The 17,493-nt window shown below is 42.3% G+C and overlaps 1 protein-coding gene across 1 annotated transcript in view; it reads right to left on the bottom strand.

Annotated features, from left to right (window-relative positions):
- Positions 1-17,493, bottom strand: part of RNF17 (ring finger protein 17) — a 785,154-nt gene that overhangs the window by 192,198 nt on the left and 575,463 nt on the right. The window contains 3 exon segments of the mRNA XM_030200280.1: positions 4,322-4,461; positions 4,464-4,484; positions 13,091-13,347. Coding sequence (XP_030056140.1) covers positions 4,322-4,461; positions 4,464-4,484; positions 13,091-13,347 — 418 coding nt within the window.

The raw sequence follows: 17,493 nt of genomic DNA, 5'->3' as shown, positions 1-17,493 counted from the left end.
GACCTACATGGTCCTACATACATGGCATTATCCAGCATTAAGAACCTGATTATAATGTGCATATTCAGACATTTCCTTTATAAAGTCTCTATGCTGATAGGGTCACGATGTTCCAGGATGATCAAGCTGCTATCGGCATTGACACAGGTTGTTACCAGAATGGATGTCAATGTAGCAAGTTATCAGAATTGACGTTAACGCAGGACACTTAGCGCTACTTGTTAATGTTCTTCAAGAATGGAACATATGTCAGTGAGAGACATAAGGCTCACAATTTCTCCATAAAAGGCAGCCCTTGCCAAAGTTAGCTGCCTTGTGCCAACATCACATCTGAGGGGCAAGATCTGCGTTGGACAAGACTGAAATCTGAAGGACTACATCAGGTTGTATGTGTGCCGAGCATCCTTGCATAGTGACCTGGAGTTAGAGTGACTCTTTATACTTTAGAGTGTACCTAGGAATTTTAAATACCTTTAACTCCAAGCTACCTCTGAAATAGGATTGTCTTTATTCCTGTTTACATAAGTACATAAGTAGTGCCATACTGGGAAAGACCAAAGGTCCATCTAGCCCAGCATCCTGTCACCGACAGTGGCCAATCCAGGTCAAGGGCACCTGGCACGCTCCCCAAACGTAAAAACATTCCAGACAAGTTATACCTAAAAATGCGGAATTTTTCCAAGTCCATTTAATAGCGGTCTATGGACTTGTCCTTTAGGAATCTATCTAACCCCTTTTTAAACTCCGTCAAGCTAACCGCCCGTACCACGTTCTCCGGAAACGAATTCCAGAGTCTAATTACACGTTGGGTGAAGAAAAACTTTCTCCGATTCGTTTTAAATTTACCACACTGTAGCTTCAACTCATGCCCTCTAGTCCTAGTATTTTTGGATAGCGTGAACAGTCGCTTCACATCCACCCGATCCATTCCACTCATTATTTTATACACTTCTATCATATCTCCCCTCAGCCGTCTCTTCTCCAAGCTGAAAAGCCCTAGCCTTCTCAGCCTCTCTTCATAGGAAAGTCGTCCCATCCCCACTATCATTTTCGTCGCCCTTCGCTGTACCTTTTCCAATTCTACTATATCTTTTTTGAGATACGGAGACCAGTACTGAACACAATATTCCAGGTGCGGTCGCACCATGGAGCGATACAACGGCATTATAACATCCGCACACCTGGACTCCATACCCTTCCTAATAACACCCAACATTCTATTCGCTTTCCTAGCCGCAGCAGCACACTGAGCAGAAGGTTTCAGCGTATCATCGACGACGACACCCAGATCCCTTTCTTGATCCGTAACTCCTAACGCGGAACCTTGCAAGACGTAGCTATAATTCGGGTTCCTCTTACCCACATGCATCACTTTGCACTTGTCAACATTGAACTTCATCTGCCACTTGCACGCCCATTCTCCCAGTCTCGCAAGGTCCTCCTGTAAATCGTTCACATTCCTCCTGCGACTTGACGACCCTGAATAATTTTGTGTCATCGGCGAATTTAATTACCTCACTAGTTATTCCCATCTCTAGGTCATTTATAAATACATTAAAAAGCAACGGACCCAGCACAGACCCCTGCGGGACCCCACTAACTACCCTCCTCCACTGAGAATACTGGCCACGCAATCCTACTCTCTGCTTCCTATCTTTCAACCAGTTCTTAATCCATAATAATACCCTACCTCCGATTCCATGACTCTGCAATTTCTTCAGGAGTCTTTCGTGCGGCACTTTGTCAAACGCCTTCTGAAAATCCAGATATACAATATCAACCGGCTCCCCATTGTCCACATGTTTGCTTACCCCCTCAAAAAAATGCATTAGATTGGTGAGGCAAGACTTCCCTTCACTAAATCCGTGCTGACTTTGTCTCATCAGACTTTACTCTATGTTATCTGCTGTTACTGTAAATAAATGACCCTATTTTAATAATATTTTGGGTGTGGAGTTAGTTTCTTTTATTATTTTGGTGCAGTGGGCTTGGATCTAAGGATAAGGGGTGATATATTTACTTCTGACACTTCCCTAACCCGTGCTTGTCTGGTTGGGACACATTTTTGTTTTAACTTACACTAAAATGTCTAGTAGCACTTTAGAAATGTAGTAGATACCCCGATAACACCCTAAACAGAGTGTATCTGTTTTGCGCCCACAGGTTGCATGCTTTCAGTTTATTCTTTTGTTATCTTTAGAAACTAGCAGTTCCAGGTTGTCTTATAATCCCAGAAGCAGGCCTTCTGTGCCAAAATCCAATTATGCATCAGTGGGCATCGGAAATTCAGCGCTGCATGTCTTCTCACCAGCTAAGTAGCAGCTGTGCTTTTTGAGTCTGTGTGATACCTTGTGATACATATTTTGTAATACATAGATTTTTTTTAATAAAAAAATTTTGATTACATAATCTATTGAAGACAGGATGGAGGTGGGAGTAACAAGATGACTGATACACATTTGTGAAGTTGTGGACTTGGGGGACAGATGTGCGCTGTGGTAGGTTCACTGACCTATAAATTTCTGTGAACTGATGTTCTCCCTCTCCAAGTTACTAATTAGTTATTTAGGGCTGTTTACTAAGGTGCGCTAGCGTTTTTAGCATGTGCTAAAAATTAGCGTGCACTTTGTAAACACCCATAGGAATATTATGGGCATCTACACAGCGCACACTAGTGCTTAGCACACTAAAAACAATAGCACGAATCCAGCATGGCTTAGTAAACAGGGACAATAGTGTATGGTATTGCAATCACCTTTTTCACCTATTCTTAGATTTTTTTGGTTTAGTATCCGTTTGTGAATTTGGTGGGGGGTTAATCTTATTTCTTTTTACTAATTTTAATTTTCGGCCATGTTTTTGGTTTCAGCCATAAATGACCATGTGATTTTTTGTGGTAGCAGAACATTTGTGCTTTATCCAATTTGTCACCATCCTCCTCCCCCCAAACAGATGCTGCTCCTCCTCCCAGACCCCACTGGCAGAGCATGCGCTGACAGGTCTTCGGTTGCAAAAGGGCCATAGTGGCATGTTCACTACTGTAGGGGGCACGCCCTGCCATTTGGATGCCACAAGTATGGATAATCCTGCAGTTTCAGGAGAGCCCTCAGTGCTGCTTGTAGTTAACCCAGAACAACTTCATTTACAGGAAGGAGAAAAAGACAGGAGGGTAACTGCTATGGATGATCTGCCCCCATCCCCTTTTGCCATTGTGCCTCTGTCGATTCGTCCGACTGAAATAACAATGGAGACTTTTGGACTGCGGTGGACTATCCATAAAGTTTGCAACTATTTGCACAATTTTCTTCAGAGAATATGGAAAAGAATGCAGTGTTTCAATATTCACATACTAAAATTTCCACATTTTTTCTCTCTCCCCCAAAAATCTGTTTTACAGAAACCTGAAAGAGACTGAAATAGGCCTCCCCCTAAACATTTATTCAGTTCCATCATCTAGGAAAGTAGACAGAGTGAAGATATCAGAAGATTCTTTGGACGTTACTGGACTTCAGGAAATTTCCAGGGAAATGACAACTAAGAGGTTTAGTTTAGCTCGTATTTACTCAAGATAGAGGATTCAGTTATGCACTTTTATTTTCATCATTTGGACTCAGAAGTTTTGGGCTCAAAGTTACATATATACTTGAACATTTTTAAGAGAACCCAAGAGAGGAGGAAACAGTTTCTCACTTTGGAAACTGTTCCCCCGAGTGCAGTGGAATATCAAGGGTGGAGCAGCCCACTCCAGGTCTACGCTGCAACTGGATGCAGGGAGCAGCCATGCAGGTGTCCCTGCTCTTTCTACCATTAATTCCTGTTTTGGTACAGGGAATTGGTGGAGTCGGCAGCTGCACAACTGCTCCTTGCACCCCCAGGAGGTAAAAGCGATGCACTTGGGGGGGGGGGGGGGGGGGGCGGCAATCTGCCCTGAGTGGCAGCTGACCTACACACCACTGCCTAAGTTTTCCTTCATTTTCCTTTAAGTGTTTAATTATCTGTGAGACGTTTCCTATACTTAACAACTGCAAGACTTTATAAAATCTAGGATAGTATCTTCTAGTATTGTGAAGGTAACTAAGTTGATGGGAGACTGAACTGAATTAATGCATGAATAAGTCTGTCCCTTTTTTCTTTTGTGATTGTTCCTCTTTCGCTAGGTTGTGGTCTATAATTTTCAATTTCCTATGGCTGCTAGAGTTGTGGATGTTTTTCATTACTTTTTGTTTTTTCTAATTAGACACATTTCTGGTTAAGATGTTTATCTTCTTTGTTCAGCTGTAAAATTTTTATAAATATAAAATGTAACAAAAAATGTACTTACTCGTACAGTACCACCAAGTACTTCTAACACTTTTCCTCGATACCACATGGTATCTGATCCTCTTATAGCACAGGCCTCTCCCTTCTTCCAACAATACGGTTCCAACATACCAAGACTTTTGACGTCATTCTGAATGTCTCCATCAATTTGTTCAGTTCACTTTCTAAGTAATTTGGAATACATAAAATAAATATTAAACAAACAGTTAAACCTACCATATATTTTCCATACCACAATAATTTGGCAGACAAAAAAACGGACTTATAAATTGAAAATGGAGAGGGGCTTGGTAATATAAGAATCAATGATAGAAGGGAATATCACAACACATAAAATAATTTTAAAGAGCTTTAATACATGTTTTTAATAATTTACTCCGGGGGAATTCTGTACAAAAGTGTTAAATTCTGGACACTACTTGTAATTTTTTGTGTGCAGAATTCCCCTATTATAAGGGCTGGCATCACCCCCAGGCATGAAATATTTCCTCCCACCCCCACACCAGTTTCTCATGCAGACTTCCACCCCATTTTCATGGCACGCACATATATACCTCATACACCTTTTCCAACCCCCTACTCCATCCACCTTTTTTATTCCTGACCCCCTCCTTGTACCCACAATCCATTCACCTTTTTTCAGCCCCACTCTCTGCACCCATACTCCATCTACATTTTTCCAGACTCCCCCCACCCCCTCAGACTCACCAGTCCAGCATGGTAGGAGGGAAAAGATGCAGAGCCATACATCAGGCTGCTTTCTGCTCCTCTGCCATCCCGAGCCCGACTGTTCCTTGAGCTATGCGAGTCTCCGTACAGCCGCACACTTACAGAACCGCAGGGAACCAAGGTAACAGAGGAGGAAGCAGCCCGACCTGCAGCTGTGGGGGCCACTTTCCAACTGCTTATCTGTGCTGCTCTGCGTGGGAAAGGCAGCGTTCTGCGCAGTCTGTGGTGAATTCTGCTGCACAAATTCTGCACTGTCCAGTAGCACAGAATTCCTCCAGGAGTAATAATTACCAGTTGTAGACCTGATGTTGCCACATTTCACCAAAGGACTACTTTAATGGTACTACATGGATAAACCAAAAAAAGAAAATAAATAAATACACAATTCAAGACAAATCTTTTTGAGAATATATTCTGTAAACATTCAAAATGACCTCAAATTGTCATCACAGAACTTGTAAAATCACAAACATAAAAACTTACTAGGATTAAAATCTATTACATCAAGAACCGAAAAAAAAGGAACAAAACCATAAATTTCCTCCGATAGTAAACTGTTCGAGCAATAAAAATTCTCAATTATAGCCCTCAGATATTTCCACAATGCATCCAACTATAAACAAGACACCAAGGGTCCTGTTTACTAAGCAGCGCTAAGGCCACATTAGCATTTTTAGCGCATGCTAATGAATCTAGCATTAACGCTAAGTAGCCCATAGGAACACATGGGCGACTCTAGTGTTCAGAGCATGCTAATTATAGCGTATGCAAAAACGCTAGCACGGCTTTGTAAATAGGTCCCCAATATTAGTAAGAATGGAGCATTTAATTTTATGCAGGATAACTTAGGTCCTTTTGCAGAATATAATTGGACACATGGTGGAAACAACTGAGGGATAGAACTGAGAATCCTTATTGCTTTATGAACATGGAAGATCAGTATTGGATCTAGCCATTCTTTATAAAAATAATTTTAAACCCATTTAACTTTTTTTAAAATATGGTTTTGCGTCTTTTTATTTTTATTGTTCTTGATGTAATAGGTTGTTTAGTACCTAGAAAGTTATTATGTTTGTGATTTTACAATTTCTATGATAACAATGTGATTTGATTTTGAATGTTTATTAATTGTAGAAGTGACTACATTGTTTTATATTTGTTTATATATTTAAAATTGTTTATGCATACTTACTTTTGGTTTTGGTTATGCAATACTTCTGAAGAAGCCCTTTCACAAAACGTGGCCATGTTGGGTCTACAATTTGTAATTATCAAAGAAATGTATTAACGTTTTTTAAAAACCTATTTTAATTACCCATGTGAGGATACTCACTTTTACAAAAAAATCCCTGGACTTATTTACATTTCAGGCAGGTCCTTTATAATTCTTCCTGTATTACCTTTCAGTGTAACTGGCAGTTTGGTCCCAAGAGATAACATGTAAAATATCAGTTATTGCAAAATCCTGCCTCATAACAGGTATTTTTTACAGGGCTTATTAAACTAAAATAATTAGAACCCAGGACAGCAAAACTACCTGCCTGTAAAATTTCTCTCACGACACTAATACAACACACACAAATGGGGCCAAATGACTTCATCCTGTGTAGGTACACAGGATATCTTGAGTGTATATGTGGGGGAGGGGGGGTTGCATGCACCACTGGATCACTGCTATATAACTAAATGTAGAATGCCAGAGAACTCTTAAAGAAGCACAGTTCACATGGCATGTGGCACTCCTGTCAGATACTACTAATTTGTTGCGAACAATTTTAGTTTCTCTGACAATCAGCTACATAAAGATAGATGGGACTCCCTTGGGTTGTCTTCAATAAATAAAAGGGAAGATGCAAGAACAAACCTTAGTAGACAAGAGCATGAATGTATGTTTTTGTGGAGATATATTTGCCTTTTTACGTTTTTCTTTTTGGTGCATTAAACAAAATCATATAACATTTCACAAAACGAAAACCCAAAAAGAAACGGTCTCTATGATCAGTCTGGCAAGCTAGTCAAAATCAGGTGCCTAATGGGAGGCCATATGAGGAACAGTGGAGTGGAGGAGTGGCCTAGTGGTTAGGGTGGTGGACTTTGGTCCTGGGGAACTGAGTTCGATTCCCACTTCAGGCACAGGCAGCTCCTTGTGACTCTGGGCAAGTCACTTACCCCTCCATTGCCCCATGTAAGCCGCATTGAGCCTGCCATGAGTGGGAAAGCACGGGGTACAAATGTAACAAAAAAAAAAACAACAACAGTAAATGTTCTACAGAATGCCATGTCACAGTTATATAAATCCCATCTAAAGTGGCAGATAGACTGGCAACAAATCTTGCTATGGCTACACCAGCATGGACCATTATATGTCTATGTCTGAGGTGGGCAACCTCAGTCCTAGAGGGATTTCCGGAAATCACTGAGTGGCCTAGTGGTTAGGGTGGTGGACTTTGGTCCTGGGGAACTGAGTTCGATTCCCACCTCAGGCAGCTCCTTGTGACTCTGGGCAAGTCACTTAAACCTCCATTGCCCCATGTAAGCCGCATTGAGCCTGCCATGAGTGGGAAAGCGCGGGGTACAAATGTAACAAAAACAAAACAAAAAGGCATACCTACCGACCCAACCTAAATGCTTAAAACCCTACAACACAACGAAACCAAAGCTTGTAATGGACATAACATAATTCTTCCTCTCTACAATTCCCTAATGTGTCTGTAACACATGAACCTTATCCTACCACAACATTACTTGTATTGTTCTCTACCGGAGTTGGCGAACGCCTTTACGGTACTATGTAAGCCACATTGAGCCTGCAAATAGGTGGGAAAATGTGGGATACAAATGTAACAAATAAATAAATTTCCTCTATGAATATGCACAAGATCTGTTTTTCATGCACTGTCTCTATTGCATTCAAATAGATCTCAAGCATATTCATTTGGGAAATCCTGAAAATCCGACTGAGTTGAGACCCCTCTGAAGACTGAGACTGCCTACCCCGGTCTAGATGATATTTGCCTGGGCATAGTAAAAATAATGCAATCTGCTAAGAATGAGCTCAGCGGCTTAACATAAAGACAACCTAGTATCGAATGCCCTGAGACTGAAGCAAGATGAATACTGCCAATGACGGTATTTTGATGGAACCGGCAACACAAGAGATATGGAGCAGAATCAACGTAGGCGGCCTCAGATGGAACAAACAAGCGAGCCAAATTGTCAGGAAGCAACTTTATTCAAGGAACTGACAAGGCCCATGATTTGGCTAATGCCTGCGCCAGGGTCAGAACTAAGTTGAGGCTTACTGTATCCTCCTATAGAGATACTTAATCACAATTGCAGGATATCTGAATGCAAAGTCGCCAATAAGTTAGCCTGGGTTATTATGGTTTAAAAAAACTGATTTCTTTGCTGCTGCTTTAGTTTATCTTCCTCTCAGTCACTTGATGTGGCTGTACTGGTTTCTATTATGAATACTTTTTATTAATTATGAAATATTTCAATAATAAAAATAAAAGCTCCTCAGGTGAAGATTTCTTGGGGCTTCAGATAGAATTCAGAATTCAGGAGGCTCTTAATAAACTGGATGGGCTGAAGATAGGACCCGAAGTGGTGAACTGGATTAGGAACTGGTTGACGACAGATGACAGAGGGTGGTGGTTAATGGAGTTCGCTCGGATGAGGAAAAAGTGAGTAGTGGAGTGCCTCAGGGATTGGTGCTGGGGCCGATTCTGTTCAATATATTTGGTGACTGACATTGCCGAAGGGTTAGACGGTAAAGTTTGCCTATTTGCGGATGATACTAAGATTTGTAACAGAGCGGACACCCAGGAGGGAGTGGAAAGCATGAAAAAGGATCTGCTGAAGCTAGAAGAATGGTCTAAGGTTTGGCAATTAAAATTCAATGCGAAGAAATGCAAAGTGATGCACTTAGGGAGTAGAATCCATGAGAGACGTATGTGTTAGGCGGTGAGAGTCTGATATGTACGGACAGGGAGAGGGATCATGGGGTGAGTAGTATCTGAGATCTGAAGGTGACGAAACAGTGTGACAAGGCGGTGGCCGTTGCCAGAAGGTTGCTAGGCTGTATAGAGAGAGGGGTGACCAGCAGAAGAAAGGGGGGTGTTGATGCCCCTGTATAAGTCGTTGGTGAGGCCCCACCTGGAGTATTGTGTTCAGTTTTGGAGGCCGTATTTTGCTAAGGATGTAAAAAGAATTGAAGCGGTGCAAAGAAAAGCTACGAGAATGGTATGGGATTTGCGTTACAAGATGTATGAGAGACTTGCTGACCTGAACATGTATACCCTGGAGGAAAGAAAAAACAGGGGTGATATGATACAGGACATTCAAATATTTGAAAGGTATTAATCCGCAAACGAAACTTTCTGGCAGAACGAGAGGACATGAATGAGATTGAAGGGGGGCAGACTCAAGAAAAATGTCAGGAAGTATTTTTTTCATGGAGAGAAGGGTGGATACTTGGAATGCCCTCCCGCGGGAGGTGGTGGAGATGAACACGGTAACAGAATTCAAATATGCGTGGGATAAATTTTATTTTATTACATTGTACCCCGCGTTTTTCCCACTCATGGCAGGCTCAATGCAGCTTACATGGGGCAATGGAGGGTTAAGTGACTTGCCCAGAGTCACAAGGAGCTGCCTGTGCCTGAAGTGGGAATCGAACTCAGTCCTCAGTTCTCCAGGACCAAAGTCCACCACCCTAACCACTAGGCCACTTCTCCACTCCATAAAGGAATCCTGCTCGGAAGGAAGGGATCCCCAGAAGCTTAGCCGAGATTGGGTGGCAGAGCCGGTGGGGGGAGACGGGGCTGGTGGTTAGGAGGTGGGGCTAGAGCTGGCAGATTTCTACGGTCTGTGCCCTGACAATGGCAGATACAAATCAAGGTAAGGTATACACAAAAAGTAGCACATGTGATTTATCTTGTTGGGCAGACTGGATGGACCGTGCAGGACCTTTTCTGCCGTCATCTACTATGTTACTATGTAACAAAACAGTTCAGCTCTGTAACTCATTGCCGGAGGATGTGGTAAAAAAAAGTTAGGCATATCTGAGTTTAAAAAATTTTTTTGGACCAAGTTCCTGAAGGAAAAGTCCATAGTTTGCTATTGAGACAGACATAGAGAAACATGTCTGGATTGGTAGCATGGAATGTTACAAATATTTGGGTTTCTGCCAGGTACTTGGGACCCGATTGGCCAGTACTGGAAATAGGATACTAGGCAAGATGGGACCATTGGTGTGACCAGTTTGGCTATTCTTATTTTCTTATCGGCAATTAAAATTTATCGACCAAGCCACTGGAATCTTTGCCAGAAAATGTGGTAAAAGCATTTAGCTTAGTGGGCTTTAAAAAGGTTAGGATAGCTTCCTAAAAGAAAAGTCCATAAGCCCAGCATCCTGTTTCCAACAGTGCCAATCCAGGTCACAAGTACCTGCAAGATCCCAAAACATAACAATACATTTATGCTAATTATTCTAGAAAAAATCAGTGGATTTTCCCCAAGTCAATTTTAATAATGGTCTATGGACTTTTCCTTTAGGAGCCATCCAACCTTTTTAAAAACCATGCTAAGCTAACCGCTTTTACTACATTCTCTGGCAACGACTCCAGAGTTTAATTACACGTTGAGTGAAGAAATATTTTCTCGATTCGTTTTAAATTACTACTTTTGAGCTTCATTGCATGCCCCTAGTCCTAGTATTTTTGGATTCATTTAAATTTACTATTTCCTTGCTTCATTGCGTGCCCCCTAGTCCTACTATTTTTGGAAAGAGTAAACAGGCGATTTACATCTACCCGTTTCACTCTACTCATTATTTATAGACCTCTGTCATATCTCCCCCTCAGCCATCTTTTCTTCAAGCTGAGGAGCCCTAGCTGCTTTATTTATTGTTACTTTGTATCCCACATTTTCCCACCTATTTGCAGGCTCAATGTGGCTTACATAGTACCGCAAAGGCGGTTTACAGGTTCCGGTGTGAACAAATGCAATGTGATGTTGTGGTAAGATGAAGTTTATATGGCAGAGCCACAATAAGAATCGTGGAGCGGAAGAGTAGATTTATGTTCATTACGTGCTTTCGTTTTCTGTGAAGCTGAGGTCAGGCATTTAAGTTGGATCGGGAGGGTATGCCTTTTTAAACAGGGTGGTTTTAGTATTTTCCGGGAAGTTTAGGGTGGTCGTATGTCGTTCTCAAGGCTTTTGGTAGCGCGTTTCCAGAATTTTGTGCTTATGTAGGAGAAGCTGGATGCATAGGTAGATTTGTATTTAAGTCCTTTACAGATTGGGTAGTGTAGATTTAGATATGTTTGTGTTAAATCAGATGCGTTTCTGGTTGGTAAGTCGATTAGGCGCTTCGCCGTAGATAAATTGTAAACCATGGTGCAGATTTTGAAGGCAATGCGTTCTTTGATAGGGAGCTAGTGTAATTTTTCGCGGTGGGGTTTTACACTTTCAAATCACGTTTTTCCAAATATAAGCCTAGCTGCCGTGTTTTGAGCGGTCTGAAGTATCTTTAAGGTCTGTTCTTTGCATCCTGCATAGATTCCATTGCAGTAATCTAGGTGGCTTATTACCATTGATTGTATCAGGTTGCGAAATGTTTCCCTTGGGAAGAATGGTTTCACGCGTCTGAGTTTCCACATTGAGTGGAACATTTTCTTTGTAGTGGATTTTACTTGGCTCGCCAGTGTTAGGTTACGGTCCATTATAACGCTGAGGATTTTAAGGCTGTCTGAGATAGGGAGGGTGTAATCTGGGGTGTTGATACTTGTGGGGTATCCGTGCTGTGCTGAGAGGATAAGACAATGTGTTTTTTTTCTTTGAGTTTTAGTTGAAATGCATTGCCCATGAGTCCATGATGTTCAAGCTTAGCTTGATTTCGTTGGTGATTTCTGTCAGTTTGGTTTTGTAAGGAATGTATATTATGACATCGTCTGCGTAGATGAAAAGGGTTAAGGCCTTGCTTGGATAAGGCTTGGCTAGTGGGGTCATCATTAAGTTGAAGAGGGTCAGTGATAGCGGTGATCCTTGTGGTACTCCACAATCTGCTTTCCACCGGTGATAGTTTTGAGTTTGACTTTACTTGATATATTCTTGTGGTTAGGAAACCCTTGATCCAACTGAGTATGTTCCACTAATCCCAAACTTGTCTAGTAGTCTTATTAATATATTGTGTTTTACCATGTCGAAAGTGCTCGACATGTCGAATTGGAGGAGGATGTTTTTGCCTATTGCTATTTCTTGTTTGAATTTGTCTAGGAGAGTGAGTAGTACTGTTTCGGTGATATGGAGGGGGCGAAATTTTGAATGTGATTCATGTAATATTGAGAATTTGCTTATATAATCTGTAAGTTGTTTGGTTACCATGCTTTCCATCAGTTTGACTACCAACGGGATGGACACTATTGGTCGGTAGTTAGTGATTTCATTTGCTTTTTTTCTTAGTAACTTTTGGTATTGGGATGAGTAGAATATTGCCATTTTCTTTGGGGAAGAGACCTTGTTGGAGCATGTAATTTAGGAGGGATGTGAGGTCTGTTATGAAGCGATCGGGGCGGATTTCAGTAGGTAGCTGGGACAGGTATCTAGTTTGCAGTGAGAGTTGGAGAACTTCCTGATCGCCTGGGTAACTGTTTCGGCAGTCAAGAAGGCAAAGTTCCATCAGGTTCGGTCAGCCGGGTATTCACCAGAGGTTGGGTCCAGCTCATAAAGGAAGTTTTCAATGTCAGTATTTAGATTTTGCTCACACCTTTTTCAGTGGTAGTTCAAGATGAGTTACATTCAGGTACATTGGATATTTCTCTGTCCCAGGAGGGCTCACAATCTAAGTTTGTATTTGAGGCAATAGAAGGTTAAGTGACTTGCCCAAGATCACAAGATTAATTTAGCCTTCTAAATCTGCTTTTGTTACCATGGAGACATACTGATTTCACTCCTTATACATTATCCTACTTTATCTCACTCAAAGATTATTTTTACTGAGAAACAGTGTTAAAGGAATTTAAAAAAAAAATCTTACCTAATGATTTTGGTATTACATTGATTGTTCCATCATCGCCAACACAGCTGACTATTGCCTGGAAGGTCTGATCGACAGTTATACATGGAGATTTGTAAGGTCTATCTACTTTTGACTCACACTGTAGTGCTGTTTCCACATTATACTGATCATGAGACAAAACTATTTCTAGTTCTGGCTGATTATCAACTGACATTTCATTTGAAGATGGATCCTTTTGTTCTAATGCAAAGTCAGGGTAACTTTCTGCATCAGTCCTAGATAAATATAAAATATAGTTCATTATAAAACTGATCTAGATCAGAGGTACTACAGCAGAACCTGAGATATGCAGGGAAATTTGAGGAGGCAGACCATAGCCATCACCTCTGCAGCAAAGTCTTTTTCCTTCCGATATACCCTGAGCCCTGCACAATGGTAATCTGTGGTCACTGTCAGATGGGTGTCAAATGCTTGCATTGTGCCTCCCCTCCTACCTTTCTTGTAACAATACTGGTCAACAGGAGGGTTGAATATGACAAACCTGGCACTTTTCTAATAAGTTCTTCCTCCCACTGGCACCTATCCCATCCTCATAGTTCACAACTCACACTGGTTGTTTGAACCATAGGAGCGCTCCATAAATTTCCAAATATTGCCATGCGGTTCAAGTGAATTACTAAATGGGCACTAGATATGCCAGCTATTGAAAGAGCGGATTAGAAAAAGGTCTCACACCAGGGGCGTAGCTACGGGTGGGCCTTGGTGGGCCCAGGCCCACCCAATCTCGGCCCAGGCCCACCCAGTCGTTTGCAACTTTCCACGACGACGATGACTTCGTCTTCTTGCTTGCAGCGGCGAGCGAGCGGGCGTAAAAGTAGCAAGTAGCCAGGCTCCGCTCGACTCCCTCCTTTGCTTCCTGCCCTCTCCGCGTTGCGCCCGCCCAAAAGGAAATGATGTCAGAGGAAGGCGGGATGGCGCGGAGAGAGGACAAGAAGCGAAGGACGGAGTCGAGCCTGGCTGCCTTCACGCCCGCCCGCTCGCCGCTGCGGGCAAGAAGACGAAGTCATTGTCGTCACGCAGGTCCCACATTACATTCTTGATGATGCCCCGTTCCTGACATGCTTACCCTCCCCCAGCCATCCCTCCTCTTGTGCTCTCTTATTTATCTGTCTATCCCCCTTCAGTCTCTTCACCACCATCTCTCTCTTCCCAAGTCCATTCTCTTCTCAGACTCACTCCTTCACCTCTTTTCTCACTCCTGTTCTCCTCTGTTGCCCTAGTCTCTCATGTTCTATTGCCTTCCAAACTTCCCTCTCTATCTTATTCTCTTCTCATTTTGACCCTGCTCTGCACCCCTTCTCTTTGCTGCCAGCCATCTTTCTGATTTTGTTTTTTGTTCTGTTTTTTTTCTCCTTTTGGAGGAGGGGTTGCTGAGTCCAGTGCAAAATAATCCCATTAAATTAAATTGCGGGGGAGGGGGAGTAGAGTCTAATAGTACACCCATAGCAATGATAGTGAGTGAGGCTGAGGGGTCAGCACCCTCATACACAAGGTTCAGGTAAGGAGCAAAGAAAGTGCAAAATAGCTCCCCCAACATGTTGATAAACCCCTTCTCTGTTGCTAGCAGTACACAACTTACTGCGCTCACAACCTGTTTTGCAGCTGGTGCAAGCCTAGTTCAAAATCACAGTCGGTACAGTAAATATCTCATTGAGAGAGCCTCCTGCCACTAGTATAATAATATGGTACAGTGTGATGTTATATTTTGGTTTTATATTGCATTTGATTTACACTGCAACATTTAAATGGTAGGGAGGTTTTATAGCTGCAGAACGGAAGGTGAATTGCTTTTGACTTTATATTTTTTTTGTCCAGTGAAATGTGCACAAGTCCAAACTTAAAGCCCACCTCTTTACCACTGCTTTGACTCCTAACCACTACTCACTTGCCCTGTCCTTTAGCCTCACCTATTTATCCCCTTACCCTTAATTGTTCTGTCTGTTTACCTGACTTATCTAGATTGTAAGTTATTTGAGCAGGGACTGTCTTTTTTGTGTATGGTGTACAGCGCTGTGTATGCCTTGTAGCACTATAGAAATGATAAATAGTAGTAGTAGTCCACTGTAAGGAAGGAAGCCATTTGGTAAATGTGTTTCCACTCCCCCGCGCAGCCGTCGCCGTTCACTCAAAACACAGCAAGCAAACCTGTGAGCTGCTGCATCCACATTGTTGTTCTTTATTGAGAGAAGGGAGATGCTGCGAAGGGGGAGGGAGGCGGGGGAGACGCCGGATAGAATGGGGAAGGGGATGGAAAGAAACAGGATGGGCAGGGAAGAGAGAATTGCTGGATAACAGGGATTGATGGGAAGCTTGCCAGGTGCCCTTGGCTTGGATTGGCCGCTGTCGTGGACAGGATGCTGGGCTCGATGGACCCTTGGTCTTTTCCCAGTATGGCATTACTTATGTACTTATGAGGGGACAGGAGAGAGAGGAAATTTTCTGGAAATGGATGAAGGAGAAGGCAGGGGAGAATGGAGAGTTGCTGGACATGGATGGATGGAGAGGAGGGCAGGGGAGAGAGGAGAATTGCTGAACATGGATGGATGAATGCAGGGGACAGCGGACATTTGCAAGATATGGGTGGATGGAGGAGAGAGCAAGGGAGAATGGAGAGTTGATGGATGGATGGAGGGAGGGAGGGAGGGGAGAGAAGTCAGGGAGGAGATGTGTATGGATGGAGGGGAGGGAAGAGGAGAAATGCTGGACATGGATGGAGTGGAGGGCAGGGAAGAGAGGAAAAATGATGGACAAGGATGGAGGGAAGGAAAGACAAAGGAAGGAGATGCACATGGAGGGGAAGGGAGAGAGGAGAAATGCTGAACATGGATGGAGGGGAGGGAAGACAGAGGAAGTAGATGCACATGGATGGAGGGGAGTGAGGAGAAATGCTGGATATGGATGGAAGAGAAACTGCTGAGTTTAAGGGCTGGTTTGGAACACGTTGAGGGCAGACACTGAAACTCGAGGAAGGATAGGGACAGGGCTACAGATGGTAGACAGGACACAAGGACACAGGAGGATGGTGGACATGGTGAGAGAAAAAATATCAAATGGAAAGAAGACACTGCATAAAACAGAAGCCACTGGGACCAAAGCAAATAGATCAGACAACAAGGTAGAAAAAAGTATTTTATTCAGAATTTATTAATTGGAATATGTCAGCTTTTGAAAATGTGCATCTGTAATATTTTGCATGTAAGTTTCAATTTTTCTGGTATTGCTGCATGCTGAGTCTGACTTCTTGAGTTAACTTTCCAGTTCAGTATTTTGCCTTCATATTTTTTGATTTCTAGTTCCTTGTGTCATGTCTGTTGTGTCATGTGTTTTTCATGTGTGATCAAGATGCAGTATTCTGCTAGCATGTAGTATTTGCAGCCCTTTTTGTTTTGCTTTTTTTTCACGAAGTAGTGTTTTGGAGCCTAGTGTAATTACAGTTCTGCCTTTTCAAGCATAAGGTTGTAGCTCATCCTGTCCTTGGAATTAGGGCTGTTATAGTTTAGTAAGGATACGAGTGTGTTTTTGCACAAGTTTGTGTATAGCATTTTGCAGTGGAGCGATTGTGGGATAATGTAATTATATTTAAAAATATCAATTTTTCCATTAAGTATGTATGTGGTTATACTGATGTAGGGCAGCTGTTGGGCAGACTACTTAGAAATTAATCATCAAGTGAATTCTAAGGCATTATTTTGTAGGATCCCAAGAGACACTACTCATACTTATATAGACAATGTGTGCCCACCCATATTAGCTCTGGGCCCACCCAAAATCTCAGGTCTGGCTACGCCACTGACTCACATACTGCTCTATCAGCTTCATTCTCCTTTCAGTTATCAAGGCACAGGTTATAAGGAGGTAACTTGAAAGATGGGGGAGAGAGGATGCATGCTAGCACTGGGGAATCAAGCATTTTTGAGGTCCTCTGACCACCGACCTACACCCTCTATGTAGAAGCAGTGGTGGAGGAGACCTTAGAGTTGGTGCTCAGGAGCCATAGTGCTCTCACAATATTACTATCTCTGTGCAATCCCCTCCTGCTTCAAGGAGTCATATGTAGGCAGTCCTTCCTTATCTATTGCTACCAACTCTGAAGTGAGAACTGCAATGGTCCAGCAGGTCTCAGTTTATATCTATACTTGATAACTTGCCTTTCCATTAACACATCAAGGTGAAAAGGTCTCAGTTTATATCTATACTTGATAACTTGCCTTTCCATTAACACATCAAGGTGAAAACAAATAATTAGCAATTATTACAACAACACTTAAATTACAATGAAAAATATCCCCTTCCATGTGTCGTTTTAACCACAGTGAAAGCTTTTATGATTCCTTCTGCTAGATGGAGGTGACCTAGGAGTA

This window comes from Microcaecilia unicolor, chromosome 4 (assembly GCF_901765095.1).
Source record: "Microcaecilia unicolor chromosome 4, aMicUni1.1, whole genome shotgun sequence".
Lineage (NCBI taxonomy): Eukaryota > Metazoa > Chordata > Amphibia > Gymnophiona > Siphonopidae > Microcaecilia > Microcaecilia unicolor.
This window is presented reverse-complemented; position numbering and strand designations above follow the sequence as displayed.